Source organism: Seriola dumerili, unplaced genomic scaffold (assembly GCF_002260705.1).
Source record: "Seriola dumerili isolate Sdu_G_001 unplaced genomic scaffold, Sdu_1.0 BDQW01000187.1, whole genome shotgun sequence".
Lineage (NCBI taxonomy): Eukaryota > Metazoa > Chordata > Actinopteri > Carangiformes > Carangidae > Seriola > Seriola dumerili.
In genome coordinates this window covers 1,588,803-1,616,649 of record NW_019174442.1, presented here as the reverse complement: position 1 = coordinate 1,616,649, position 27,847 = coordinate 1,588,803, and the positions used below count along the sequence as shown (strand labels likewise).

Sequence of the window (27,847 nt, the reverse complement as noted above, 5' to 3'; positions counted from 1 at the left end):
ACATTTCTGGTCAATAACATCCTGAAGAGAAATTAAAAAAAAAAAAAAAGCATTGACAGAAAATCCAATACTTTCAACATTTCAAAGTTTATTTAAATTTTATTTAATTTTCATACAGTATCAAGTTTCCAACAGTCCCACAGCATAAGATGCAGCATGCAGAAAAAGGAAAAAAAGGTTCTCAAACTTAAATCTTTTCAGATATCCCCACACAAACTAAAAAGAACCCAAGTCCCTCAGAGAAAAAGTAGCACTTACAAACTAAAGCGCAATCTGAACTATACAGAGAACAGAGAGCCAGAACTGCATTTAACAAATACTTATATACAAAAGAAAGAAAGAAAGAAAAAAAACAAAAAAAAAACAAACATAAAACTTTCCCCTTTAAGCTGAGTACAGTGTGTGGCAGTTTGAGACAGGATCAGATATGCAACTTTTACTGGAATAGAAGCATCTCGCTGACCCGGGTAAAATACAAAAAGTTACATGTAGTTCAGTTCATTTGGATTACCTCTCATAATATGTGTACATTTACCAAAGTTTGGCAACATCCATATTGTATACCATTAAATTCTTAAATATATTAACATCACCATCCATGTGTAAACAAGAGGATTATTTCAAAAAATTGATCTACATGCACAACAAAAAATATATTTCCATGTCATGCAAGCACAGGGAGGCCCAAGCCGTGCAGAGCTTTGGGATAAGGGACAACAGAGCACTCCAGAGTCTCATCTCTGACTGAAAACTCCTGTTCAAACCAGCAGTCGGCCTCCAAAGCAAAACAAAAAGCTATCCCGATGCCATTTTATAGTAGGAAGCATTTTTCCCCTTAGAAATGAAAATTTGGTTAAATTTGTTTTTCTCCCTGTTCGTATCAGTGGGTGGAAGGGGGAGAAAATGAGGTGATTGTGACAGGAAAAAAAAGTGGGAGAAGAAGCCAACTTTTGAAATGTACACCTTCCAAAAAAAAAAAAAAAAAAATCTACCTATAATATACAGTCTGTCCCATTGCACACTGATCATGCCAACGTGTTAAGATTTTAAGTGTTTGTGTTGCGTTAAAGAAAACTGACCCGTCCTGCGCTGTACTGAGAAAGGTAAGTATTCAGAAGGGCTCATGTAAAGCAGAGGCAAAGCCTTCTCCTCTTGCTGTTAAAGACGATGAGCACATTGATTACCTAATATACACATATCGGTTAAAAAAAAACGCTGCCTGCAGATAAGTCTCTTAAATTGCTATATACTCGCACAAACAACATAATCTCACCATTATTCACTCTTAAACTATTACTCTCAGCTCTTAGCAAAGTCCATCCAGCTGCTGTCCTTAACATTAAATAAAAGTCTTGAAAATAATGATTCCACTATACTTTTGTCACTGAGTGCAGAGCTATTCTTTGCGTTGGAGATTGTCGTATGGATGCACACGGTTAAAACGCGAAATACTTCATCAAGAGTAAACCATGTATCACTTTTGCAGCCACAGATTGTTTTTTGGAAAGACATTTTCTTGGCATTAATTTATCTACCTATAATTTCATGACAGGAAACAAGGATAATCTCCAACAATATAAACACATTCCTAAGTATAAATAAAACTAGCGAATCTTATTACAAAAAAAAAAAAGAAAAACATGAATTGCTTTGCTAAGAGTAACTGGAAGCTTCACTGGTCTAATCCAAGCTGCTCGTGTGTAAGCTAAAAACGGAGGAGACAAAGTCAAAACTGAAGATTTTAGTTTTGCATCTAATGTGACTCGCAGTCGTGCAGTCAGACGTGTCACAAGCCAGTTTGTCCGGCGTGGATGACAGCAGTGATGATAGGTAATAACTTGGACTGGTTTCTGGATATGTTCTGGTTGGCACTTCATACCCTACTTTCTAGTTGTACTGTAAGTCAAGTGTTAATATACTATACACTTCCCCTCACGAGACAACCATAGATATACTTGTATTTTTTCTTCTTTATAAAAGACAAGAACAAAAAATAAATATCAAAAATAACAATTAACAAAAAAAAGAAAGGATGAAATATGAACAAGCCAACCAGCCTCCTCACTGAGCCCCCTTTCTCCCCCCTCATCCAAAATCGGAGATGCTCTTGCAAATGACAAATAGATGTCCTTCAGTCTCTTAAAGTGCTACGACCGGGTTATTGAGAGGATTTACAGTTCAATAACACTTCAAAGTTGGCTTCACGAGGCCCGTGGTTTTTGAAAGAAAAAGTGGCTTCACAGAGAGAGAGAGAGAGAGAATAAGAGAGAGAGAGAGAGAGAGAGAAAAAGACGGAGATAAAGAGAAAGAGAGAGAATACTTCCATTGAGTTACACAGAGAGCGTTTTGCCGGACGTCTTGAGCAGATCTTCAGAGATGGTGGAGAAAGCGAGTGTCGAGGAGGAAGGGGGGGATTCAGCGAGCGGAGGGAGCGCTCACACATCCACCACCATCTTTTTGTGTATATCAAGACCGCCGACCACCTGGAGGAAAGAGAGAGAGAGAGGGAGGCAAAAGAGAAAACATTCATTAATCCAGGGCTGTTAGAGGCAGCCATGGTAAATGCAGTTAGTGAGGCATTTGGCTTGTAGCAGGAAGAAACACAGGTGTTAATAATAAAGTAACGATAAAGCAGTTTCTCAGTGTACCGTCCAGCCATGACAGTGAACCAGCTTTCACAACGGCAGGAGCCTGAAGGTACACTTCAACTAACAATTATTTTCATCACCAATTAAGCCATTTTTTTCTTTTACAAATAATCTTTTAGACTATAAATATAAGAAAGTAGTGAAAATGCCCCGAAAATTTTTCCATGGTTAAATCTTCAAATTGCTTCTTTTGTCCAACCAATAGTCCAAAGAATAAAAGTTTAAGCAAGTGATATAAAACATAGAAAAGCAACAAAGAAGAAAACGGGGAATATTTGGCATCTTCCCTGGATGATGAATAACTTCATTAATTGTGAAAATTGTCCATTAAAAAAGGGTTTTTCAGAACTTTAGAGTTAACGTTCGTAAAGCTCGGAGGCTCTCGACAGACACATTAAAAACAAAGGACTGGTCAAAATCGAAGCAGCAGAGGCGACAGTTCAGTCTGCAGCAAAGGTAAAGCTCCAAATGCAATGCATGCTTCATTTCCCATAATGCAACTCAATTGTCAAGCCAACATAATTGTTTTCATTAGGTTTATTTTTTTTCAAACTCCTCCAGGGATTCAGAAATCAGTGAAGTGTCCCTTTAATGGACAGATGGTTTCAGCAGTGCATTACAGCTTTATAAGAGAGTTTTACCATTTAAATCTCCTTTCCTTTCCTTTTACTACTCCCAGCCTTTTGACATAATCTATTTTTACATCCATTTTATTTTTACACCCTCTTTGTTGCAGCTTCTTTAATCCTACATGCTCAGATCAGGACGTCTATACGCCAGACACAAATCATGTCACACAGTCTCCTCCTCCAAGTGTTTTGAGCGGCGCCGCTTTGTTAAAAACAGGATGTAATATTCTCCTGCGCCATCCTGAAAATAAATGCTCACAAGGACGAGAGCCTTTTTAGTTCAAGGCTCCGGAGATGCAGCCGTCAAATGTGGGCCTCGTGTCTGTCAGAGTTAGAGCCGGTGCCTTTCATTTCAGAAAATGTCTCTGAGCAAAGCGGCCTCCACTGGGGTCCAACAGGAGACATGCGTTATGTGGAGGAGAACGCTAATTGTGCTGAGAGAGACTTTGTTTCCCTCTTTGATCTTAAATTAGATAATTAAGGCCATGTATCTGAACTGTAATGGTGTTTAAATCAGCATGACAGCATATCGGCAAAATCTTGGTTCTCGGCATTGATTTGGGTCGAAACCTTCGCAAACAGCACTGCTGCATGGAACAGATCCTCTTTCAATCTATAAAAGTAAAGCAGAAATAACTATGTTTGGTACCTCAGCTGTTAATTAATGCCATCTGCTCATTATTTCAGGCTGTGGCCACGTCTTTAAAGAGCTGATTCAGAGAGTAACCCCGTCGTAATTCTGTCATCTTTGAAATATCTCCAGGATGAATTCATTTGGTGAAGTGCAAAAGACCAGCCGTGTCTTAATTTGAACTACATCAACTCCAGCAGCTATTGATTCAAATATGCATTGGCTCGGCTCTTGACAGAGCCGTATTAACTCCTCTCTCTCCTGCCTCCCTCTCAGTCGTAGATCAGTAAAATCTTACATATTCCTCTCATTTACTCTAATGGTTCTTAAAAAATGACTTAGCCTTTGTTGTCAAAGTCCAGTGTGAGTGTGTCCTCTCCGCTGCTGTTGTTTATGGTCATGTCTTGTAGATTAGTTATGTGTTTATTCATATGAGTGTCTTCGGAGTGACAGGTCGGAGCGATCTCTGAATAATGTTAGTTTTACCTAATCAAGGCCCGAGTATTGAGTCCAGTTAAATAAAGGTGGACTTTCCAGCAGGAAAACCTTCCTGCTTGTGAAGTGTTGGCAGCGATAATGTCGGTGCAGTAACACAGCAGAGCCTCTCCCTGTTCACCGCTGCAGCCTGAAAACTCATCTTTTCAAAGAAATTCATTAACCCTCCACCCCCCCCCACTCTGACATGCTCCACTGGCTCTAATACTTTCTTATTTTACAGAAGCAAATCTCCACCCCTGTGCTTTTATATCTCATTTCACTCTTATTATATTGGTGGTCACCCCTCTCACATGATCATCCCAGGATTTTAATGTCAAGACACTATGCACTCCTGACTATTGCGTTCTCACTATAAATATAGTCTTATTTCACAGTTGTTAGATTGGCTCCAGCTCAACACAGAATAAATGTGATCTTTTATTTGTTGCTCCTGTGGTGTATTACAGCTGAAGTGCTAGCTCAGTATTTTTAGTGTCCCATCACATGTAGCAAGAACTCACCAGCCTATATTTACAGCCCCTGACACCATATTTCACCAGGAAGCATGAAACTGAAACCCAGTGCTGTCCAGCCTCAGCAAAAAGCTGTTTCCAGGGTTTTCTGCCCCTTTGACATTTGCCTTCACCACAACAAGCTGCATCAGCAGAAACGTCACGCCCTCACCCCCAAAATACCCCAGGAGGGCTTCCACTTACTGCACAGAACTCTTCGAAGGATATCCTGCCGTCTCCGTCCTTGTCTGCGTTGATAATGGTCTTGTCCACGATCTGCTGGAGCTGCGTGTCCTTCAGGTTGTTGCCTACCATCATCTTCAACACCTGGAAGAGCTCGCCATTGGAGATGTAGCCATCCTTGTCCATGTCGTAGATCCTGAAAGCGACTGTGGTGCAGGGTGTGGCACGGGGGGGAGGGGAGGGACAGAAGCAGGGGTAAATGAGTTACACAGCAGCACCCACAGACCATCGAATGTTAAGAGAACTTGTCTTTGATTCAGCTCTGGTAACCCACTGACTAACATTTGAAAGAAGGACTCTTTCTCCTTGAGCAAACGAAAACAATAATCCTTTATCAGACATGCTCTTGTTTGGCTTCCAGACAAACTGCCTTGAAGCTTCAGGCTTGATTCTAGAGACACTGAAAAACTGGTTGGCATTTCTGCATTAATTAGTCTGACTATAAGGATAATCAGTTCTGATAGCAACATGAAAAAAAAACAACAACCCCTATCTCTTGGCAGGTGAGTTCATTTTGCGCACTAATCAACGTTTACTGTCGTTTTCACCAGGGGAGTTTTCGATGAGACAAACAGAACAGGGAAGACACAGGAGACACACAGGTTCAACTCCCAAAGCGGCGAAGCGAGCAGACGTGTTTGGGGATAAGACACCCTGAACAGCCTGTGTTACCTCTGGCCACATGTGGTTTTAATGAAGAAGCAACTTTACTTACACCGAAGCTTCTGTTCCTTGTCCCCCTTGACGCTGAACTGCGAGACTCCCTCGATGAACTCTGGGAGAGGAGAACAACAATCAGTGCCCATAAGGCTCCACCTCAACATTACAGACATCAACATCTTGATATCATGGTATACTGTATACTGTTTATGATGTATACTGATAGTGGAAAGGCTGTAACAAAGACAGAGGTGAGGGGATATACTTCACATCGATAAACAGCACAATAGGTTTTCGACAGTGAATCTAAATCATCATGTTTAACGTTTCAAAACCCTGGTCAGAGCTCATTCAGTTATATAACACCACCTTGTTTTCACTGACTGTCAAGACTTGAATCCTGGTCATACATATTGGATTGCATTTCCTGATCTCCATTTTGAAAAGCACTTCTACTGTACTGAAGAGTTGAGAGACACGAGAGGCTGCTGGGTGCAAAGTCCCTAGATATCGAGATCAGATTATTTTTAATCATGCGCTGTAGTTGAACCTCAGAGACAGTTATGCATTTCTACACTTGGAGGACAATAGGTCTGTTTTGTGAAACTTGTCTAGGGGTAATTCCCTGTCATGCATTCAGTTAGGAAGTAGATTTCTTTGCCACTCACATGCTGTGTATTTGTGCACTGACATGAAGCCTGATATTAATCATCTTTATTGTAGAAAATGAGCTTCAAATTACACTAAATGCTGATGGAACATGGTGCAGCTGCCAAATAGTGTGAGCTGAATAAAGAATAGCTCCGGCTGCCACCAGTATGTGCAGGATTTGCAGTGGTATTAATGGTGGAGTAAGTTCTTGTACTGGTCGACTGTTTGTTGTTTTGTTTTGGTGGTTGTTTAGCAAATGGATTTGACTGCCTTCCCTGCTGAAATGTAAATACTCATATTGAAACCTACATTGAATTCAGTCAAGTACGGAGAAATATTTCAACTCAAGACGGTGGATTTTGTGACTCCTTTCTTTTCTGTTACTCGTATAATAATTTAACTTTAACTGCTGAGCTCCTGTTCTGCAGATACACTCCACTCATGGTCATTTTTAAGCTTATATCTACGGTGAGCTCTGTATCTGCTGCAGCTGTTCCTCTTTTTCAGGGATGTACTAAACTTGGTGTACGCTTGCAAGCAGTTACGTGATTAGAGTCTTGATGCTAAATACCAATATCATACAGACGTCAAATAGTAAAACCAATCTGTGTTAGTTCGCTGGCAGATCTTAAAATTATGTGTATAAAAATCAATGCCTAGAGACAAATTCTGATCAGACCAAAGCAATTACAAAGGCCTTATTTACGTCACATAAAAGACATAAAAAAGTTTCCTCTGAATGAACTGGTTGCTCTGTGAATGTCACAACATATAAACTGTGAAAATGGCACAACAAAATTCAAGCATTGGCTGTAAAGTAAAGCAGTTTTGAGAGAGCCCTTCTGAAATATGATCACTGAGTTATTAATAATGATTAAGTTGTGATTGAATATGGGATAGCAGTCAACGTACTGATACGACAACAGCAGTGTTGTCGTATCTTTAAAAACATCTCACAGACAAATATAGTCCAGGATAAAGCTGTAAAATCAGGTTCCGGTAGTTCCCCCTGCCGGCAGAGTTTATGGCATACCTTTAAAGTCCACCTCTCCGTTCCCATCCGTGTCAAATATGTCGATAACCCTTTGCACCAGCGGGTTCTGTTGCAGCTCTGGCAGCGACATGAACTCCTCCACACTGAGCGAGCCAGAGTTATCTAGGTCGAGTTTCTTAAACCTCTTCCCTAGCCTCTTAATCTCATCAGCATCGACTGGACAAAGAGAAAAAGAAACAGAGAAAGGGAGAGAAGATCCGGATGAGTTACAATTTCTTTGCAGACATTCAACTGGTGTTCTTATTCAATCACTACATCATCATAATTACAAGAAAACAAATGGTAAAGTGTGCAGGGGTCAGATTCATGGTGCCCTGACGCAGCCCCCCAAACTCAGAGCAGCCACATGGGGAAGTAAAACTAGGACACATAGAGACAGGAAAGAGTTAAAAGTGACAGGGAAAAATTGCTCACCTGCAGCAGTATTCTCCCAAGAACAGTAAAGCATCACATCCACTAAGCCAGTAGCAAAATATAAATATCCCTATGCCAACACCTGCATGAACTGTAGTCATAAATTTTAGTAGCCACCACTTGCAACTAGGTCAAGGACACCACTTCCGGCCTGAGCAAACTGCTCCGAGCTGTGGACCCACAGCAACCACAGTACATGTTGTACTGCACTTACACAGACAGACCTGAAACTGGTGCAAGTATTGAAAACGCTCCAGTTACTAGACTGTAAAACACTGCGGTGATAGAGTAAATAGATAAAATAGGAAAAAGGGAGAGAAGGTAGAGAAATGAGAGCTGATGAGAAAAGGTAGAGGAGAGGGAGTAACAGCGGAATTAGCAGTAAGACAAACACACAGATCATTTTTGCAAACTTACAGCCTTTGTGGTCTACTGGTGCTTTTTTAGGGATCTGGATCTTTTGTTCCCCTGCCATCTGAAACTGCCTTAACTTCCCAGTCAGTATACTGAACAATAGCAAGGAGTAATCCAGAAGCAATAACAAAGCCAGTTGTTAATTACTATATAAGCTCATTCACACATAGTCACGTGATCCCGATGGCCAACCACAAACTACTACACTGCCTGCTTTAATCTGGGGTCCTAAAAGACGAGGGCTATATATTAATCTTAACACATAGCTGACAGAGGGAAGGAGGGACAACAGTGAGGTGTGACAAATTTATGACACCAAGAATTCAGTTCATTCCAGTTCTGATCAGGTTTACTGACCTCCACAAGGACAGCCGGTGCAGGTAAAGTTCAAGGAAAAGTTTGCATCATATCAGATTTACTTTGCATTGAATCTGACAACCAGGGGGCGGGCAGGAAGCCTCCTGGTGGTAATTACAAAGAGGACAGGTTGGCATTTTTGCAGGCTACGATATCTCCTGCTTGTATTCACACAGGGGGCAAACGGGTCCGTAAGGGGAATATCTTTTGAAAGAATGGTGCACGTCCTTCCAGTTGAGTTCAGAGACTTGGATATTTTCTGTTATCTGTCACTAACTTTAACCCTAACCCGGCTACAGAGCAAAGGGATTCAAAAAAAACAAAACAAATTTGTCAGTAATAAGGAAAGGTATACACCTGATATATATTTGGATGCACAAATATGTCTGCAATCCAAGAAGAGGAACCATGTTAATGATTCCAGGTTGAAGCAACGAGATGTTATCCCATCGTTCCACTTATTATATGATAGAGGAAGAGAGAGAGAGAGAGAGAGAGAGAGAGAGAGAGAGAGAGAGGAAGGGGTGTGGGTTGTGTTTTGGGTTTCAACATTCGGACATGCTGTGCTACATTAGCTCCATGACTAATCAGAGTGTGGTGGAAGAGTAGGGGAGGAACGAGAGAGAGAGAGAGAGAGTGAGAGATACAGAGGTTGAGAAAGAGAAAGCTGGAAATGGACGCAACCACAGCAGCAGACTGCAAGTGGAGAGCAGCACAACGTGAACAATCTGCTGACCTCCACTGTACAAATGAGCTATACATCAGGTCCTATCATCACTGCTCTGATGACCAGTCCAGTAATGATATACTGTATGCAGTAAAGACTTCAGGTTTTGAACTTAGCACCCTTAATCAAGCAGCTGCAAGCAAACAATCGAGGTGGAGGAGAGTAGAGGTTAAGTCAGTTCACCTTACCTGGGACATTAACAAAAACAACTTTTATCTACATGTACAATTGCAAGTCAAATACTGAAGAAGACTAAAAACTACAAAAATATGACATGGTGTAATACAGTATAAAACTGAAACAACAAGCCAATTAATCAATTAGTCAGTCAACAGAATTTTTAAAAAATTAGAATAATTGCTGATTCTCTTGGTCTTCTATGATAATCAGTTGATTATATTTGTGTAGTGGACTGTCGGGCGCAGACATCTGAACACAACACCTCAGGCTATCAGAAATTGTGATGAACATTTTTGACTGTTTTCTTACATTTTTAAACTAGGTGATTAATTGATTAGTAAGGAAAATGAGTAATTAGTGTAATGGTTACGTAGGAGTACATCAGAACAACTACAAATGAAAATCAAGACATTAAAAATCAATTAATTTTTTCCCTTGTATGACTACAAACTTTAACTCTTATATAACTTAAACTCATTCCCTGGTTCGTCTTTAATGGATAATGCTCGTATTTGTCTTCAGCATTAACATCAGCCACTGGTAAATTGTGTGTGTGTGTGTGTGTGTGTGTGTGTGTGTGTGTGTGTGTGTGTGTGCTGTGCGAGCACCTGGCGAATTGAATTTGTGATGCAAAAGCCACTGTGGCCTGTGGATTAATGAGCCTTTGCATGAGCAAGACACAAAACCCTTTAGGATACAATGAATGTTTATTATACTGTATCTCATTTCCATGATTTTTGCACATATAAAGTATTTTTTTTATTTCTAACGAGGTGGCACTGCCTTGTTTTCATGTGCCTGACAACCCCTGGTACAAACACACACACACACGCAAAATCTGATGTATACCACAGGGTTTCTATGTCCACTAGGTGTGAGTTATCAGAGCCAAGCACATGGCTGTCCTGTGACACAAAACACTTCCTTATCAGCAGCCTCCTGTTTCCTGTTCAGCACAGCAGATGACACAAGCTTGGCTCATAGATTTAACGGTCCGTGCGAGGGGTATTGGTGCTACAGATAATCACCATACTGGGTTTAGTGCCCTAACTCAAAGCCATATTTATCTAATCAAGGTGGCCCAGCTAGATGTGTCAGTGTGGGTGTGAACCTATTGTTTGATTTAGGGTTCAGTTTCCTCCCGACACACTTCCTGTAGACACCACACACACCCCACATTCTGCAAGTGGGTGCAAAATCAATGGCACAGAACAACTGGTAGAGCAGCCCTCCCTTTCTGTTCGCCAATACCTTCATAATTAAGAAGCCCTTGTCAACAAATAATAGGATGCCATTTTCAGGAGCAGAGAGGGGATAACTAAGGTACTCGAGTATGGAGGGTTCAACTTGAACTTGGACCGCTTCGAGCCCTACAAATATGTTTACACTATCGCTGTATAAGGCCAACAAAGTAGAACTCTCCACCAAACAGCAGATGTTAATATTAATCTTTCAAACCGGTTCCCTGTCACAGTTTAAGTACCTTTTGTTGCTACACAGTCAGGTCAGTGGGATAAGCTGTACAAATGAAAAATCGCTTTGACATTTACAACACATAACAAACTTCGGTGCAGCAGCCGAGCGGGGGAACATCTGAACACTCTGCCCAGATCCCTTCTTGCTGTCTGGAACTGCCAAGTGAGTAGGTACATGTATAATTCATGCGAGCGAGGACAACAGCTTTCTCACAGTCTGAGTCCCCTTCCAGGTCTTGAACCAACATGTCCCACGTCTGCCAGCACCACAGACAGACGTGGCTCCAAGCTGAGCCAAATAAAACTCATGATTAAGACGGCGGGTAGAGTACGTTTACTACTGCAGCTAGTTCGCCTGACTTATCCAGTATATGGCTCTTACTGATAACTTATGGCCAAGAGGTAAAAAAACAGAACTGTATCATAGCTGCGGTTTACGGCTCCAAGGAAAGCACCTAATAAACTAAAAGGTTCTCTGATTTAACTGTCATTATCTCATACTCTTATGCAAACTCTTTCCAGTGAGAGCAGTAAAATAAAGCGTAAATCCCTTGATCACCAGCTTTACAAGCACTGACTCCTTCACAGAGGCCGGACCTCAAAATGTGGTGTCCAACAAATAAGTGAGGTGAGTTGAATAAAGAACTACTAGTGTCACTGTATGTAGAGGAGAGGTGTCCCTGAAATGATGATGCTTGATGGAAAAGTACTGTGCACAGATGTGAGTGCCAGGAAGAAAAGGTTAAAAATGTTCTTTTTATTTTTTATTCTAACATCTGTACTTACAATTATAGGCATCCAAAAAAAAAAATCAGATTTAACATTAAATAAATAAGCAAATTTTCCTTCCTTATTTCTCCATTAATAAACTGAGGGATTTAATATGGAAGTTATAAATATAAAACCAGCAAAAACAACCCTGCCCTTGATGATCACTGTCCTTCTCCGTGACCTCAGCTTGCAGAGGAGGAGGGCACGGACATGTTTGTAACCCCAGAGTCATGCCGTAGCCTGTGTGTTTGAGCCTCCGGCAGCAGAGACAGCTGCGACTATGTGGGCGATGTTGCAAACTGATACTCACATGGACACCTCCCATGTTGCTGGTTAGAAAATACAGTAGATGAAGGTACAGAAGAGTTGCAGGCTTTATATGATGGTACCATTGGCTAGATCAACCTTTGACCCCGTAATCACTTTTTGTATGGCAGATTGTTTTTATGTGCGTTATGCATTCGGGCGCAAGATGACTCTGAAAAAACAGTTTTTACATTTTATACAAAGAGAAAATGAGTGTTAATTACATGATAATATAACAGATAAATATACCCATGGATGCATTTTTCATTACATGGAACATTCAAGGGAAAAATATCCAAAAATGTTCCCATGTGAAGGAGAGGGTTTTCTGAGGGGGCTGCACAGTCAGAGGCTCCTCACACTGCTATATGCTAATAAGCAGCTCTGAGGGAGACCCAGTGTAACTGTGAGATGATTATGATAATCTCATATACTCCACCGCAGATCACAACAGACACACACGCACACACCTTCATCAACGCTGTGTGCACCCTCAACTGTGTTACTAGGCAACTGGAACCCGTTAGCCCCCCAAAGTAGCCCACACACACACACACACACATGCGCAGATACACACACACACACACAGAGGCGGAAAAGAAGGAGGAAGTGTTTTAACAATTGTTCACCAGGTGTACGCATGAAAACACATGCATATGTAGATGTCCTGCGAGTGCACACAGGAGGAGCAATTAACATAAAGAAATTGGCCAAATGGCTCTCCCTCTGGTCTTCGCTCCATAGCTTGTCTTGCATGGCCTCCTGTACAGTTTGCGCTGTCTTTATTATCAATATATCAATATGTGTTTATAAAAATTTCGTCAGGACAGATATCTGCGCCTGTTTAGTTGATGAAACAGTGAAACAATTCTGATTCTGGTTGAGCTAAAGTGAGAAAGGCTAGATTTTAGACCCAGTATCACTAAGGTCAATACTAATATCAGTACCAGTGTTTCTGTAACAAATTGCATTTGCGGTTTGCACCCTACATGTTCTGCTTAACACTGAGACATTTCTCGTAGCACATCTAAAAGTCAGGTAGCACAAGCTAAGCATTAAGCAGCAGCACAGCTGTGTGAACTGAAAATCTGGCGGAGTGCAGCTGGCTTTTCCTCCCCGTTTTTGTATAATTATAAAACACAATGTTCCCAAAATGTCATTGTCCTCTTAAGCATGCTCAGCCATTAAAATGGTCCACCCTGCACATTAATGGAGACATGTGACTCCATTAACAAAGCTAACCTGAACTGAGAGGTGGTGGTGGGGGGGGGGGGGTTTACAGCGCAGAATTCTGTCGGCATGTTCCTGATAATTACAGCCTAGACCTGCTGCATATCGCTCTCCAAACACCCAAGATAAGGTGTGAGAGTGGGTAAACAGGAGGAGGTTACATGCACAGCTCAGTAATTACATGAGTTTGACGCATGACACTGCGCCAATTAGTATAATGGGTTTGTACTGGGCAAATAAGGTTGTAGTGTTGTCTAGGGAACATATCAGAAGACAACAGTGTGTGACAAATACAAGATAATAAAAAAAAAAACCCACAGATTCTAATCACTGAAGATGAACTCACAAATCAGTTTAGTGGTCATGAGGAGTGCTGCACAGCGTGAGAAAACCGTTGTATAACATCATCTGTGGCTCTCTCTAAAGTCTGAGAAAAATAACCCCGATGAACAAAAACACTGCGCTGCAAACTAGAGGCAGATACGGGTGCTTGACAGTAAGGAAGGGTCTACTGAAGAGATGCTATTCAGTTGCATTATGGGAAGAGTGGGATCCAAAATGTTTCTATGGCTTGACTGATATATCTTCGCCCCAGTATCATGGAAGTGCAAAAAAAAGTTTCTAAGTTTCTACATTTCACGACAGGCAGACATTGAAAAAACGATAAAAAAATCATATGCAATTATGATCAATCATATGATTATTTTGGGAGGTATTGTGATTGCGGTATGAACTACAAATTTAGTAAATAATTTTTTAATTTCATTTTCACCGAAAAAAAATAAATAAATAAAAAAAATCATGATGTTATTTTTGTTGGTGTCTCTACCAAACAAGCTTGTTCCCTTACGTCAGGAGAATATGATTTGTAGGCCGGGGCATCTCTGTAGCACCAGATTTTAATAATATTTTGATTAGCTGTGCAGCCCTAGTAGACATATTTACAACCGTGTTCATGTTCATGTTCTAACACAAGTATGAAATCACAACCTTTTTACATTTGACCATATTGTGCAATTCAATAATTCTAATAGCACTGTTGAAAATGTAATGTTACTTAGTCTCATGAAATTTTAAGGGGATATTTTCTGAAGGATAATCACTACAGCACTAAATAATATGTAATTTACCTACAATTGTAACTCTTGGTTAAGAAAATGCAGCACTGCTGTGAACCTTTGAAAAGATATACTGTATAATTAGCTAAAATTGTGCTTAGTGTCAGTGCAGAACAGATTCTGGATTACCTGTGGATTTGGAAGTCAGGTTATTTCTATGACTAAAAAAAAAAAAAAAAAAAAAAAAAAAAAAAAGAGCTGCGCGTGCACACGCACGCACACACACGCACACGCACGCACACACACGCACACACACCTTTTCTCTGTCTTATCTCATCTAGGCCACTGTATAGAGGAGGCATACAGCTGAGTGTGTGTACTACAGAGGAGAGCTCCAGCACTCGGTGCATTAGGCTGATTGCTCCGGCCGCTCTGATAATGTACAGCTCGCCTGCATGGACTGAACGGAGAGGACGAACCAGGGCATTGCGCTGATGGTGTATATTTATAGCTGTGCCGTCATCAGAAAACCCCCAACTCACCCCACCACCCCCACCAACAGAGGCTCTGGTTCCCGCCCTCAGGGAAACCCCTAGCAACAAGGAACTCCAGCGAGCTGCCCGCTGTTTATTTTGGGCGCTTGTAGACAGGCCTGTGATGGTTTCAGGCTCACTGCTGCGTTTCTGTGTGAGAGCGTGATGCGTTGAGGGTGATGATCTGGCCTTTTGCCACTTAAGCCAGCGGGGGTGAGACGCTGCATTGGCAAGAAAACTCACGCTCCAGCATATAATAATGACCTTACTTCACAATCCATAGTGTCAAAGCAAAACTTAAGAGCAGCCTGATGACAGGTACAAGCGAGTGGGTGTTCGACTTTGTTGGTTCACAGTCACTCAGGGTGGTGAGGTTGAGGTGCAGCAGGGCGTATCTATCTGACCAGCAGGCCAGAGCTAATTTCTTCACAGCCTGTCCAAACACTTGATGAGCTGAACAGCTGCTCTGTCAGTGGAGGGTGTGAGAGACAGCGAGAGAAAGCCAAAGAAAGCTCGAGAGAGAGAGAGAGAGAGAGGGAGAGAGGAAGGGAAAAAAAATCAAAGAAAGAGAAAGTAGGAGACAGATGACGAGAAAAAGAGAGTGTTTGATAGAGACAAGCAGAGTAGCAGCACTGAACATTTTTTCCAAGTTGAAAACTGTTCAATCTAGCAGGTAAAAGTCATTCTTGCAGTTACAGTAAGAATCTAAATGCTCATATTGATGCATTCAATCACTATAAATAAGAACAAAGTAGGAGGGAGGACAGCCAAAGAGAGAGAGACAGACAGTGGGAGAAACAGAGAGAGAGAGATAGACAGAAATGGACAGAGAATGGAGAGAAGCTGTAAATATCCCAGACTGACTGCAGAGGTCCTTCATGGGTTCAGGTCAGGGTCATGCATCATCCAAATCCACCTCCCCTCACCATAATCCTGGGGGGAGGAATGCCTGGAAGGCCAGACAGGCCAAGGTCCTGTGCGCCTTGGCCAGGACCCGCACAACGTTAGTCATTAATACAAGTATGGACACGCCACAGTGTGTCCACAGCTCTGCTCACTCTAACAAGATGTGTCACATTGAGTGTGTTACTGTGGCTTACTCTGTTGGGCAACACTGAGACACGGGTGATCTCAAAATGAAACACTACTGAGTGATTAAAAGAGTTTAGTCACGTAGCAAGGAAGTCCTCTGTCGTTGTCACTCTCACTACAATCCATATTGATTATTGACAATAACAAGATGTCTCCATCTGCACGTTTTTAACATTTCTTCTGCCTGTAAAAAGCTGCAGGAAAAGCTCATTTACTCATGAAGACTGGTGTAATTTTAAATCCCAGCAGAACGTTTGTCCCTCCTTCACTTTTCTGTCTCCCTGTACCTGCTGCACTGTTTGATCAACACTGTAGTTTATCCATCCATTAATAAGTTTATACACCTCTTTAACTGTGGCGCCAAAAATCAAACCTCAACAACTAACTTTGCAGCGTTTACGTTAAAATAATTAACGACATGTGACTCTGCTTCAGAGACACGATGAAGTCATCCTAAACAATGTCCCTGAAGAAGCGCTACACTACAGAGGGACCTATCGCAGTCTCAGTGCTCATTAAACACATGCAGCAGTGGACCCATTTTAACCTGGTTCTCAACAACGTCCCGGGGAAACCGTGCCATGTGCACCAGAGCGAGCTGGTGTGAAAACTGCCTCTCTCAGGACTTTTTCAACAACGCCAGGCCCAGAGATCATGTTGACGCAGAAGAAAAGTGAATCATCCGTTCTCAGTTCTCCTCCTCCCGCTGAGAGCTCAAAGATGTCTATTGGCACACATCTTGTAAACATGACCAAGTAGAAAACAGTGAAAAAAAGGTTGCAAAAAATGCAAATATGCTTAACCCCTGCTCACTGATTTGCAACATCACAGAAATGAACACAAAGCAAAGGCATGTATTTAACGAGTGGGTCAACTTTCTGGGAGAAGCCCTGCGAACGATGAGCTACGCCAGATAAAAATTCAGAGGCCGTCATGCTTTGAACAAAATCGAGCCCTGTGCATCTAGAGCAAAGCAAAAAGGTACAAAATACTTACAATGTGAGCACATCTCCAGGGGGTAACTGGCCTCATTTCCCTGAAGAGAGAGAGAGAGAGAAACGGAGAAGTTAGAAGAAAATCAGAATGGTTTCAATAGAGACTCATCACAGCTGCTAAGTTACTTAAAATAAGTGGGCAGTGATTACAAACCCTCTCAGAACAAACAAACCAACAACTGCAGCTGGGTATTGCTGGAAATCTCTCTGTAGCTTATCAATCCAGACAATATCTCACTCGCGTACCAACCAGTTCAAACCGGGAAACAGTGAGGTGCTTCTTGTAGTTAGGATACAGCTTTAAAAAGCTCTTTGACACCGTGATGCTGATTAAAAACTGCAGTGCAAACCGGTACTTTTAGATAATTTTATGCAGAATTCAAAGTTGTTTCCTTGTTCATCAAACTGACAATGGCACCCACTGCGGAAGGCGACAGACAAGAGCCTGGTGAGCTGCGGTGAGCACTGAATTCATTTTCATACCACAGGTTTTTTTCAACAGCAGGAATAAAACAGGCAGTACAGCATTCAGCTATGTTCTGTATTTATGCATTTAAAGATAAAATAAAGTTCATAGTAACAGGTTGGCGACTGTACCCCATTGATTTTCTGATCTTTTTTTAAATTACCAGGATGTTACACCTTGCCAATAAACAGAGACAGGCAAGACTGTAAAATCAATGGCTTAGACTCTGGGCCCTAGAGCCTATACTGTTCAATAAAAGTGATGGATCTTCAGCTAATCTGATTATCTTTGCTGATGTGGTGGGTACGTGCAAGGACGTTGCAGGGTTGGCATCACTCAAAAAAAACGCTTTAGCTGAGTCATGCATCAAGACATTTAGGAGATCTTGTTGATAAAAGCATTCACACACAAAACGGCACAACTGCCTTCAAAGTAAAACGTCTTCATTGTCTAGAAAGTGCGGCTGTGAATTCCTCAGATGTTCTACGTTCTTCAACTTCTACAACATGGACAGCTCAGGACTGGCCAGATGAATGCTTCATCTTTACAAATAATATCATTTTTTACTATTTTGCACTGTTGTGGGCTTTGTATTTAAATAATGTTACGCTCACAACTGTGCAAAATACAAAAACATTCATAGAACAAACTCTTGGATTTTTGATCTTTTAAGTTTAAATACTTCCGATGTGACATATTCTACTTTTTTTTTAATTAATTTTTTTAATTATTATTTTTATCTAAGTTCCTTTAATAACAAATATATACAATTTATGTAAACATACATGCAAATGTGCTAACACAATTATCCAATTTATTGTACAACCCTAATACGAAAACAAAGTTACAGACACAGATTCATCAGTCTGCTTGATTCTAATTTATACCTATATTTTAGTTTGTCTAATATTTGCTGAGGTTGGGGTGAAATCTTTGTGTGGATGAAGAGGTAACTGTAAGATTGCACACACTTTCACAAATACGAAGCCACTTAAACTGCTTCCGTGAACGTTTCAAAATGATGATTTTCTCCGACTCTTTGATGCTGTTTCCTATTTACATGTGCAGCCTCAGGTCATGCATCTTGCACACACAAATCTTTCAGCACAGCGCAAAGGCTCTTTAAATACCATAACATTCAGAGACACTGCATGGTGGTGTGTGTGTGTGTGTTATTGGCTCATGTTCAACAGTCACATCCGCATCCCTGCCCCATCCAACACTGCAGTGCCCACTGAGCCTGAGTCTGATCGCTGGCAGGGTGATGCTGAACGCTCACATGGGAGCCAGTGAGGAGTCCCTGTTGCAGAGAGGAGGGGGTGACGGAATGGGGATCCTACATCTGAGAGAGAGAGAGAGAGAGAGAGAGAGAGAGAGAGGGAGAGAGAGAGAGAGAGAGAGAGAGAGAGAGAGAGACAGAGAGAGAGACAGAGAGAGAGAGAGAGATGCCCTGGGCCAGCGAGCAATCGACCACAATTGTCCTGCAGCTCCATCAAGGAATGCCAAACTGAGGCTGCGCTTGGCAAACTGGACATGCGGACTGGCAGCTCTGTTTAAGCTTCCTGTAGAGAAGTCCAGAGATGGACTTGTGTCGAGGATACTGACTACTGACTGCAGCTGCTGATCAACTAAGTTGGATTTAAAGCCCCTTTTCATGTGAAAATAAGCAATGCTACCAGCAGCGTTTCTTTTGATGCTACCACTAGAAATCGCCAAAGTAAGAAATCTACAAATTGTGTACACAGGGGCTTTGAAGAAAACACAGAAGGAAGGAATTGAAGTCTGGGGTTGGTCTATCCACTACCACAGGTCTGAGATAAGACATTAATTTCACAACAGCTTGGAGATGTGTGATTCCAACGTTTAAAACTCCTGGCTAAAAGCAGTGACATTTGAACTTACATTGTACAAAACAACCACACGCAAAAAGCTAAGAAAAATCTCATTCGTCATGTAAACAAACTGTAGAGAAACAGTTTGTTGCAGTACAAGTACTACTCTTGTCATTTGCTCACAGTGACACACAGATACACGCTAACGCACTGAACTGACAAGAAAAAAAGCTAGTGCCAGTTATGTCATGTGCTGGCTTGTCGTTGTGCTACCTCATAACAGCAGACTTAGCCGAGAGAAGTTGTGGTATTTTAAGAGCAGTGAGGAGAAAGAGGTGACACAGGATTAGCCAGGAGAGCGACTTAGCATTTGACACCCTATCAGGAGAGTGGAGTCAGCCCATGGTGCAGTGATCTGAGGCTGACATATACATGGTTTTCCTCTATGGAACAACAGCTTGACAGAGGCTGGGCACCGCCACTTTCAAAGATTGAATTCTGGTGTAGCTCAATGCGTAACACATGACTCCACCATTACTGGGGTTGGGTGTCCCATTGCCTGTGTGGCTCAGTGGGTAATAGTGACAATGTGATACTTTATTGATCCCTGTAGGGAAAAAATCCTTTTGTTTGCTCTTCTACACAGAGATCGCTCTGCTACAGAGTGGCACAGAGAGAGCTGTAGGCACATTGACTTCCTAAATGACACTTCAGCTGGAATTTGGATTCAAGGCCTTGAACCAGTGTCCTCAAGTTCAAGGACAGGCTGTGAATGCACCCTCACCCTGCTATATGAGACTCGTTCACACCTTTATTTTGGTCCCTTTGGTGTGGACTAAAGAAAAATAATTCACTGTTGTATTTTACTTCTACTGTAAAATGACTTTTAGTGAGTCAGTGAAGTCAGTGAAAACACAGGTATGTCATTCACTGCACGGTTGTGATAACCTGCATGACCAGCGCCACACGGTTAGCATACTTGATTGCGCTTCACTCAGCCTTTGACTTTGATTTATCTTGTCTGGTGGTCACAAATAGGTCATGCAGAAATAGTAGGTAAGGACACAAGTCCAGGCAGCACCTCGGCCTCAGCTGTCGTAAAATATGTCACACATCTAGAAATGGAGACGAGGAAACTGGGAGTCCTATACATGAAACAGTTAGCATTTTCAGCAGATAAATAAGGAAGAGTTGGATTCAAAGTTCATAATGTACATCAGAGTTAATTTAAACTACACTGCGTCTAGCTTTATATGGCCACTCACTGGGGTTTCATTAACTGCTATATGGCAACCGATCCAAAAATATGTATGCAGAATATCAATGCAATATGACATGTATCTCAAAAAGTAAACAATTAGTTAAAAAATGTCAGAGAAAATGAAACAGATCCAAGTGCAAAACATACTAGAGACCCTAAAGTTTTGCATCTATTGTAAGACTTGGAGATACTACTGCAGGGTGGATCTCTCCAGGTTTAGCTGAGGGGACTGCAAAACTATTTTAACTTTCATTGATTAGTCAATTTGTCAGTTTTGGCTAAATTATCATGAGCTAATCATGGAACAAGATTAACTATAAAACAATATCAACAATAAAAAGAACCATGAACTGAGTGTTGTGAGGAATCAGGTGCAAACGCAACCAGGAAGATAAAGATAAATATAGAATAAAATCAAATCTAAAAGATGAAGAGTTAAAAGAAGAAAATTTGCATCCATGAGTGGATGGACAATCGGAAAAAAATCAGAGTCACTGTTCAAACAGTCATGGCTAACAACCACTTTAAAATGTTTGTTACCTAACTGATACCTAACTGAAGAAATACGATGATTAATGTATCTTAGCTTACAAAGGTAAATGAATAATTACCTAAACAAAATGGTGTGTAAATGCGTGTTGGGTGTGCATACTCTCAACTACATCCCCGATGTGAACTGTTGCTTCAGTGCTGGCTGTAGGGTCCCCGGAGATAAAGAGACTTACAGCAAAGCAGATTTGGCGTTGAGGATTACAGGTTTACTCTCTAAGGCCTTCCTTAGGTTCCTGGTGTGACTAACGTGGGGTCAGGAGTAACTCTTGTCATGTCTTGTCAGATGGGGGTTATTGTAAAAATACAGCAAAAGAAAAAGAAATGCATAAAGCGAAAAAGGATCTTGCATACACTTAGAGGAAAAGAGGCAAAAAGAGAAAGAGAGAGAGACTCATGTTGGCTCATCAATAATGCATGCTTCATTCAGAATCAATTAGTCCTTAGCACACAAAACACATTTTGCATAATGAAGAGTCTGGCATCATCGCTGGTTCAGCACCAACACTACGGCTGACCAAAAAAGCTAATTATAGACCCGCAGAACCCAGTCATAACATGAAAGACTGGGGAGTACGGTACATGGGGCTGCAGACTAAGTTGGCTAAGATGGCAGCCACTGTACAGCACTCTCTGGTACTATGTTTTTGTTTATTCTCTTTGTGTTCGGTTACTCAAACCAGATTAATTTCACCGGAGAAGAACTGCTTAACATCAGGCAGTTAGCTGCAGATAGATTTTCACCATTTTTCACAAACCTGGAAAGTCTTGTGGAGATCTGAAGAATGTCACACTACATCTGCTGGACCCCCTGCAGTTAGTCTATCGGGAAGGTCTGTGGATGACTCAGTCAACACGGGACTGCACTACATCATGCAACACCTTGACTACCCAGGGACATAATGTTTGTGGACTTCAGCTCGGCACTGAACACCATCACTCCAAACTCTTCCAGCTCACTGTCTCCCCCGCCATCTGTTAGTGGATCACCAGCTTCCTGACAAGCAGGACAGCAGGTGAAGCTGGTGGACGTCTCCTCTCCCTCTATGCTAAAGACTGCACCTCCAAGGACCCAGCTGCTAAACTCCTGAAGTTTGCAGACGACACTATGGTCAACCGACTCATCTGGGTTCAGTGTTTTAGTCAGGGGCACAGCAGTGGCAGAGAGCAGCAGCCACCACATTTCATTCACTTCTCTGTTCAAATGTGTTGATCAAACAAGCAAAGTTCTGATATAAAGACTGCTTTGCTAACTTTAAAGCCTCTGCACATTTGCCTACTTATCAGAAACTCACTGTAGTTACGACCAAAAGAAATTATGTCAAAATCTGACCCAACATATTGCACATAATATAGACATTTAAACACTGTGGTTTCCTCTGAGTGCAGCAAGTGCAACCTACAACATGCTGAAGCGATGACTTGCATAAACTCTACAAATGTATCATAATTATTAATTAAATAATGATGAGATATTGCGCATTAACAGGACAATCGATGAACTGACAGACATGAGGACAAACATCCAATTCAGCCTCAAAAATCTGCAGACCTGAGTGTGTATTTATGGTCTAACCATGCATGTTATCCAAGAGACTGTTCTCCTTGTACTAGGCTTATTGATGTGTACTATTACACTCTGTTTCCAATATGTGTCTGTACTGATGCCAACAAGTCAAATCTCAATGTTTATTGTACTTGACTTAGAAAAAAAAAAAATTTGCGAATAGAAAATCTGCTGAACAAACATGGCCAAGGGTGTCAGCAGGCAACACTGCTGTCTTATGATTGTATGTAAGCCAGCTGTTCGCTGTATTGACACATTCAGTTGGAAGTGAGATGGGCAGATAATATCTAAAAGAAAAACACATACTGAACGCTGGAGCAGTCTTTCACTTCAGTATCCAAAGTAACAGCAGGAGTTATTTGTGATCACATGTCAGTAAACCTGCAATGAAACTACAGGATACCTCAGAAAGCAAATACAGTTGTACTGAAACAATTACTTGATTAGGTCAATTGACAGAACTTATTGAGAACAATTATAATCAGCTGTTTCAGTTGTTTTTTTTAAGGAAAAATACTGAGCATTTTATAGGTTTTCTAGGCCTCTTACTTGTGAGGGGCCAAAATGACTGGCCACTATAAACTGCAAGGCCATCTAAAGAGCAACTCTGGTATGTGTGTGTGCACATGGGAAATCAATTAAAACAATGGGCCATTGAAAACATCTGTGTGTCTGACTTGCTTTTCCACACAATGCATGTTACTGACTCATTATTTTTGAGGATAGTGCATTCAAGTCAGTTTATGTTGCGCGCTTTATCCCCGCTTCTCTTCCTTGCTCCATTAGTTCAGGGATCAGAAGACTCCCCTCCTCCACACGAATGTGTCTGCAAGTATCAAGCTCGCCATATAGCCGAACGTTATGATAAACACACTCAACCCTCCAGAGTCACAGCAGAGTGCATAGCAGAGCCGAGCTGTGCTGTGCTTTCAGACTGGTCTTTAAATAGAGTTCACCCCTCCATTTTTCAGCCCAACTCTGTACAGCAGGCAAAGCCCAGGCCAATAACCGGCTGAACGCGCGATATCACTAATAACCTTCCACTACCCAGAAGAGAAGCCATCGAGGATATGTGCAAGAATTAAAATACACTGCTACAAGTTTACAGTCATCTGTCTCTTTGCACAGATATTCAGTTACTCTCCTCTTGTTCCTCAAAGCAACATCTCTCACCTTTTTTAGTTCTTGTTTTGTGATGTTGCCTGACCAGGTGCGCTTGCATACTTTAGGATGGATCGGATCTGTGTATATTTCTGCGTGTGTCAAGGATCTGTACCAGATTTAGGAGTCAAGTGCAAATATGAAAATAATTACCGAAATCTTTACTGCCTGAAGGAGCTCTGGCAGGGCTAATCCTCTCAGCCATTTCTATCCCCGTCTTGGACTTACCTACAAAGGGTTTTTTTCAGGCCCCATAATGCCATGAATACAAACAATGCCTAAATCTTCTTATGCACTACCCCAGAGGTGATGAAGACATACTGTATTTACCAACTGCTGAGAACATGAGAACAATCAATTGTCATCTTTAGCTAACAGCTCAATAATGGACTGTTCCCCAATACGGGAATTCATCTTGGTGTCACCAGGGCCGGGACACACTGACGAATGCTGTGACACAAAAAGGTCCCAGTGGACAAAGCACAACGATAAGTGCAGGACATCATTTAAGGCTGCAACTGACACATTTCTGATTCCTTTATTATACAGTTCATTAACTCACTAAACAATTTTGTTTAACAAATGACAAAAGGTGCTCAAAGGGCTTGTTTTGTCAATGAATGCTCCAAACCTTAAATTATAATTAACAAGGCTGGAATCAACATCTACTAACGTCCCTATATTTTTCCCATAATATCCCATATTTTTACACGAAAATGTCAATACTTTAACGTTCTGGAAAGGAGTGAGTATTTGGCCGTGATAGGCATTGGGGTTTGGCAAACTTTTCCCTCCTGGCTAGAGTCCTCCATTCAACCAGCATTAGCCAATTACGTTAATGCTCCATACTCTAATATAATGGATCGATTGACAGCGTGCAAAATGCACTTTTAGGTATTAATTATGTACAGTGCATTTGATGCCTTGGATGCTGATGAGGCAGAAATAGAGAGACACTTATTTTGGTGATTTAAATCAATAGATTCTGCTTCTCGCCAACAGGCGGTGTATGTTCTGATGTAGCTTTTTAAACACCCTCATCACCTCCTGCATCAGCATCAGTGTCTAGAATTTATTTAACCAGTCATGATCCCTTTTGACCTTTCTAACTTTGTGGCACTCCTAAAAAGTCTTTCATGAATTTTATCTCCCGTTCCACTTCTCTATTCACTGCACACAGAGGCTGACAAACCAGGCAAATAGATGTTTACTGACAAAACTGACTACAGTTTGAGTTTGGCCTGTGCTGGCTCCAGTGCAAGCCGAGGACTGCAGCAATGTAACGGCCAGTGAGGAGAATAAATCCACACTGAGTGGGCTGGTTGGAAGTGCACTGTGGATCACGTAGTGTTGATCATCACTTCTGCTGGTGGTTCACTGTGGCTTTTATCTCTTTTACATTAGCTACGGCTCGATCCTTATGTGGGTGGCGCTTGATTGCTAGGCAGCATATGGTCCCCTTAGCGTCAGTCCATTCCACTACATGCTTAAGCAACGGTGTATCCCTGCCCCCAACCTCCCCCTGAAGCTGAGGAGAATACATTATGATGGGCTATAGGTTGGCACGCTGTCGGTAGGACATGCATGCCCTGAGTTTCTACCCTCTGGTAAAGAGCTGAGACTGCTGTGGGGTAAATGTAACACAGTTCTGAGTATATTTAGTTTACCTTTCTCTGGTTAATTTATTTATTATTGAGAAGTCAAAAAGCCATTGTTACTGTTATTTTTTTTAAATAATGCTGTGTCATGGACAGAGGATAATGCTCTTAATTCCTGGCTCTTGTGTGGGGTTTATGTGTTTATTTGTATTTTCATTTGCATGCTTTATGCACCATAATGTGCAGAACATAACCTCAGGAACAGTAACCTTGAATCACAATGCATGAGCTCATGATACTGTATATGTTGCAGTTAACTAGCCAGGGGCCTAGTCCATTTGAGGTTTTACTCAGCAGCTATATCAAGATATCAGTAAACCTGCTCCTTAGATCAGGCTCCGAGTGAATTCACAGTCTGTGGCATCAGTCCTAACGATGCAGATTCAAAGTACACACTACTAGAGTCACTGGTAACAAATCAATGCCCAAATGTTACACACTGAGACATGAAATATGAATGTAAAAAACAGAACTTTTAAGAGATTTCTGGAAAATTAAAAAAAAAAAAAAAAAGTGACATTTGTTGATATTTTAATTGCAATATAGACTGACCAATACTGGGTCTTTAAAGTCAATACCTATATCAATGTCTGAAAAGGTTGACAGGGATCCAATACAGACCTCTTAATTTTGGTTATAAAGACTTGTGGCCAAGACATATACTAACCAGAAATTTTCACAGATGAAAAATAAACTTGTCACTTGGACATGCTATCTAACGTTGACACGGTTTCTAAATGCCATATCGTTAACATTTCTTTTTACTGATATATGCTGCACGTATACCACTGCAATAAGCTAAGCTATCAGCTATCAGCCGGCCCAGCTGATTTATCGGTCTAGCTCTAGTTTGGACACTTAATCATGTCAATATTGACATTTGAATCTTCTACTGAGAAACAGGTTTGAACAACCAAAACCTACAAAACCCAAAGCTTCCTCAAGTTTCCTCAAGACATGATAGAGCAACAATGATTTTACCTCAAACAAACTTGAACCAGGAATACTATTTGGCTTTTGTACCTGTCTAGACAATAACAAAAGAGTAACAGGTCATTGCTAATGAACAAATGGCTGCAACTGCCAATTTCTGTGCTATGACAACTATAACTGATCAGAAAATGGATGTGTAGAGGAGTTTTAGATATATCGTTGGATGGAAATAGATTGTGGATATGAGAGGGCAGTGAATGGAGGGACAGGAGGCTTAAGTCTGTGCATGGAACTCAAAATTTCTCACTGCGCCCTTGCAATACTAACAAGACTAACTGTTGAAGAAGGATTCAGTACTGGACACCGCTGAGATCTACTCCTATTGATAACTACATGGATTTATACATTTATACATATACACATGTATACATACACATATGTAGGCGACTAACCAATTAATTAGGGCAGCACAAGCCAATCCTGTGGCCTGGTGTGACAGCTTCCTCTAGTTCTAGAACTGCTGTAACTAGAAACAAATGTAGCTTCGTCCTTTTCATTGAAGCTTATGAGTTCCAATGAAACAATGTTGCAACTATCAACACAGCGCCATGCTACACACACAACAACATATTGAGATAAATAACATTATACGTTAAGTGCAGAAAGAATATTAGTGCAAAGCCGTAACTTTGAGCGGACGTTACATTTTCCTGCCTGGTGTGTAAAATATGCCACAATTAGTTCCAACCCTGAGCCTAATAAGCGTGTATTTTTGTCACGAAAACTAATTTGCACAGGCCTCGTTGCTAATAAGAGTGTAGGCTATGCCGAGAAGGGATAAGAAATATCTGGGCCACAGGCTTTAGGCTACTGTCAGCCCCGGGGTATTGCACAGAGAGCGCGACAAGGAGCCAAAAGTGGGTGAGAAAAGCATTTCCTTCTCGCCAGAGCTCTACGTTGTCGACTACTAACTCAAAGCAAAGCGCTCACCACGAAAAACAACCTGTCAAAACGCCACATTCTTCGACACATTAAAGCGCAGGCCTGCCCACTGGTGTGTTTACCAGTCGGCGGAGGTATGAAAATAGGAGCAGTTGCCGCTTACCATCTTGCAGGTCGGATGATGAAATCCAGGCGATGTGAACGGAAAAGAGGTAGGCTACAACAGGGGACACTCTGTAGGCCGCCGAGCTGAGGCGAGAAATACAAAAAAAACACGTTTGCTGTGCTGTGTGAGGTCTCGGCCTGGCTTTATACTCAGCTTCAGGCTCTCTTCTCCGTCTCTCTCTCTCCTTTACAGAGGTTTTCACTGCAGTGCAAAGGGAGGGAGACCCGCTGGGAGGGGACAGTAAGCGGAGGAGGA

At 41.5% G+C, this 27,847-nt stretch overlaps 1 protein-coding gene across 1 annotated transcript; it reads right to left on the bottom strand.

The window, feature by feature from the left end:
* Positions 1-68: 68 nt before the first annotated feature.
* Positions 69-27,847, bottom strand: ppp3r1 (protein phosphatase 3 regulatory subunit B, alpha). The gene is made up of 6 exons (XM_022752831.1): positions 27,590-27,847; positions 17,059-17,098; positions 7,485-7,661; positions 5,856-5,915; positions 5,102-5,286; positions 69-2,483 (listed from the first exon to the last, which is right to left on the bottom strand). The coding sequence occupies exons 1-6, from the start codon at positions 27,590-27,592 to the stop codon at positions 2,436-2,438; spliced, it is 513 nt and encodes a 170-aa protein (XP_022608552.1). The 5' UTR covers positions 27,593-27,847; the 3' UTR covers positions 69-2,435.

Excerpts from the sequence above, each read along its gene's own strand:
- ppp3r1 (XM_022752831.1), bottom strand. Across the intron at positions 7,662-17,058 it reads CCTGGAGATGTGCTCACATT|TCGATGCTGATGAGATTAAG; the intron begins GTAAGTATTTTG and ends CTCTTTGTCCAG. Across the intron at positions 5,916-7,484 it reads CGGAGAGGTGGACTTTAAAG|AGTTCATCGAGGGAGTCTCG; the intron begins GTATGCCATAAA and ends CTCCTCTCCCAG.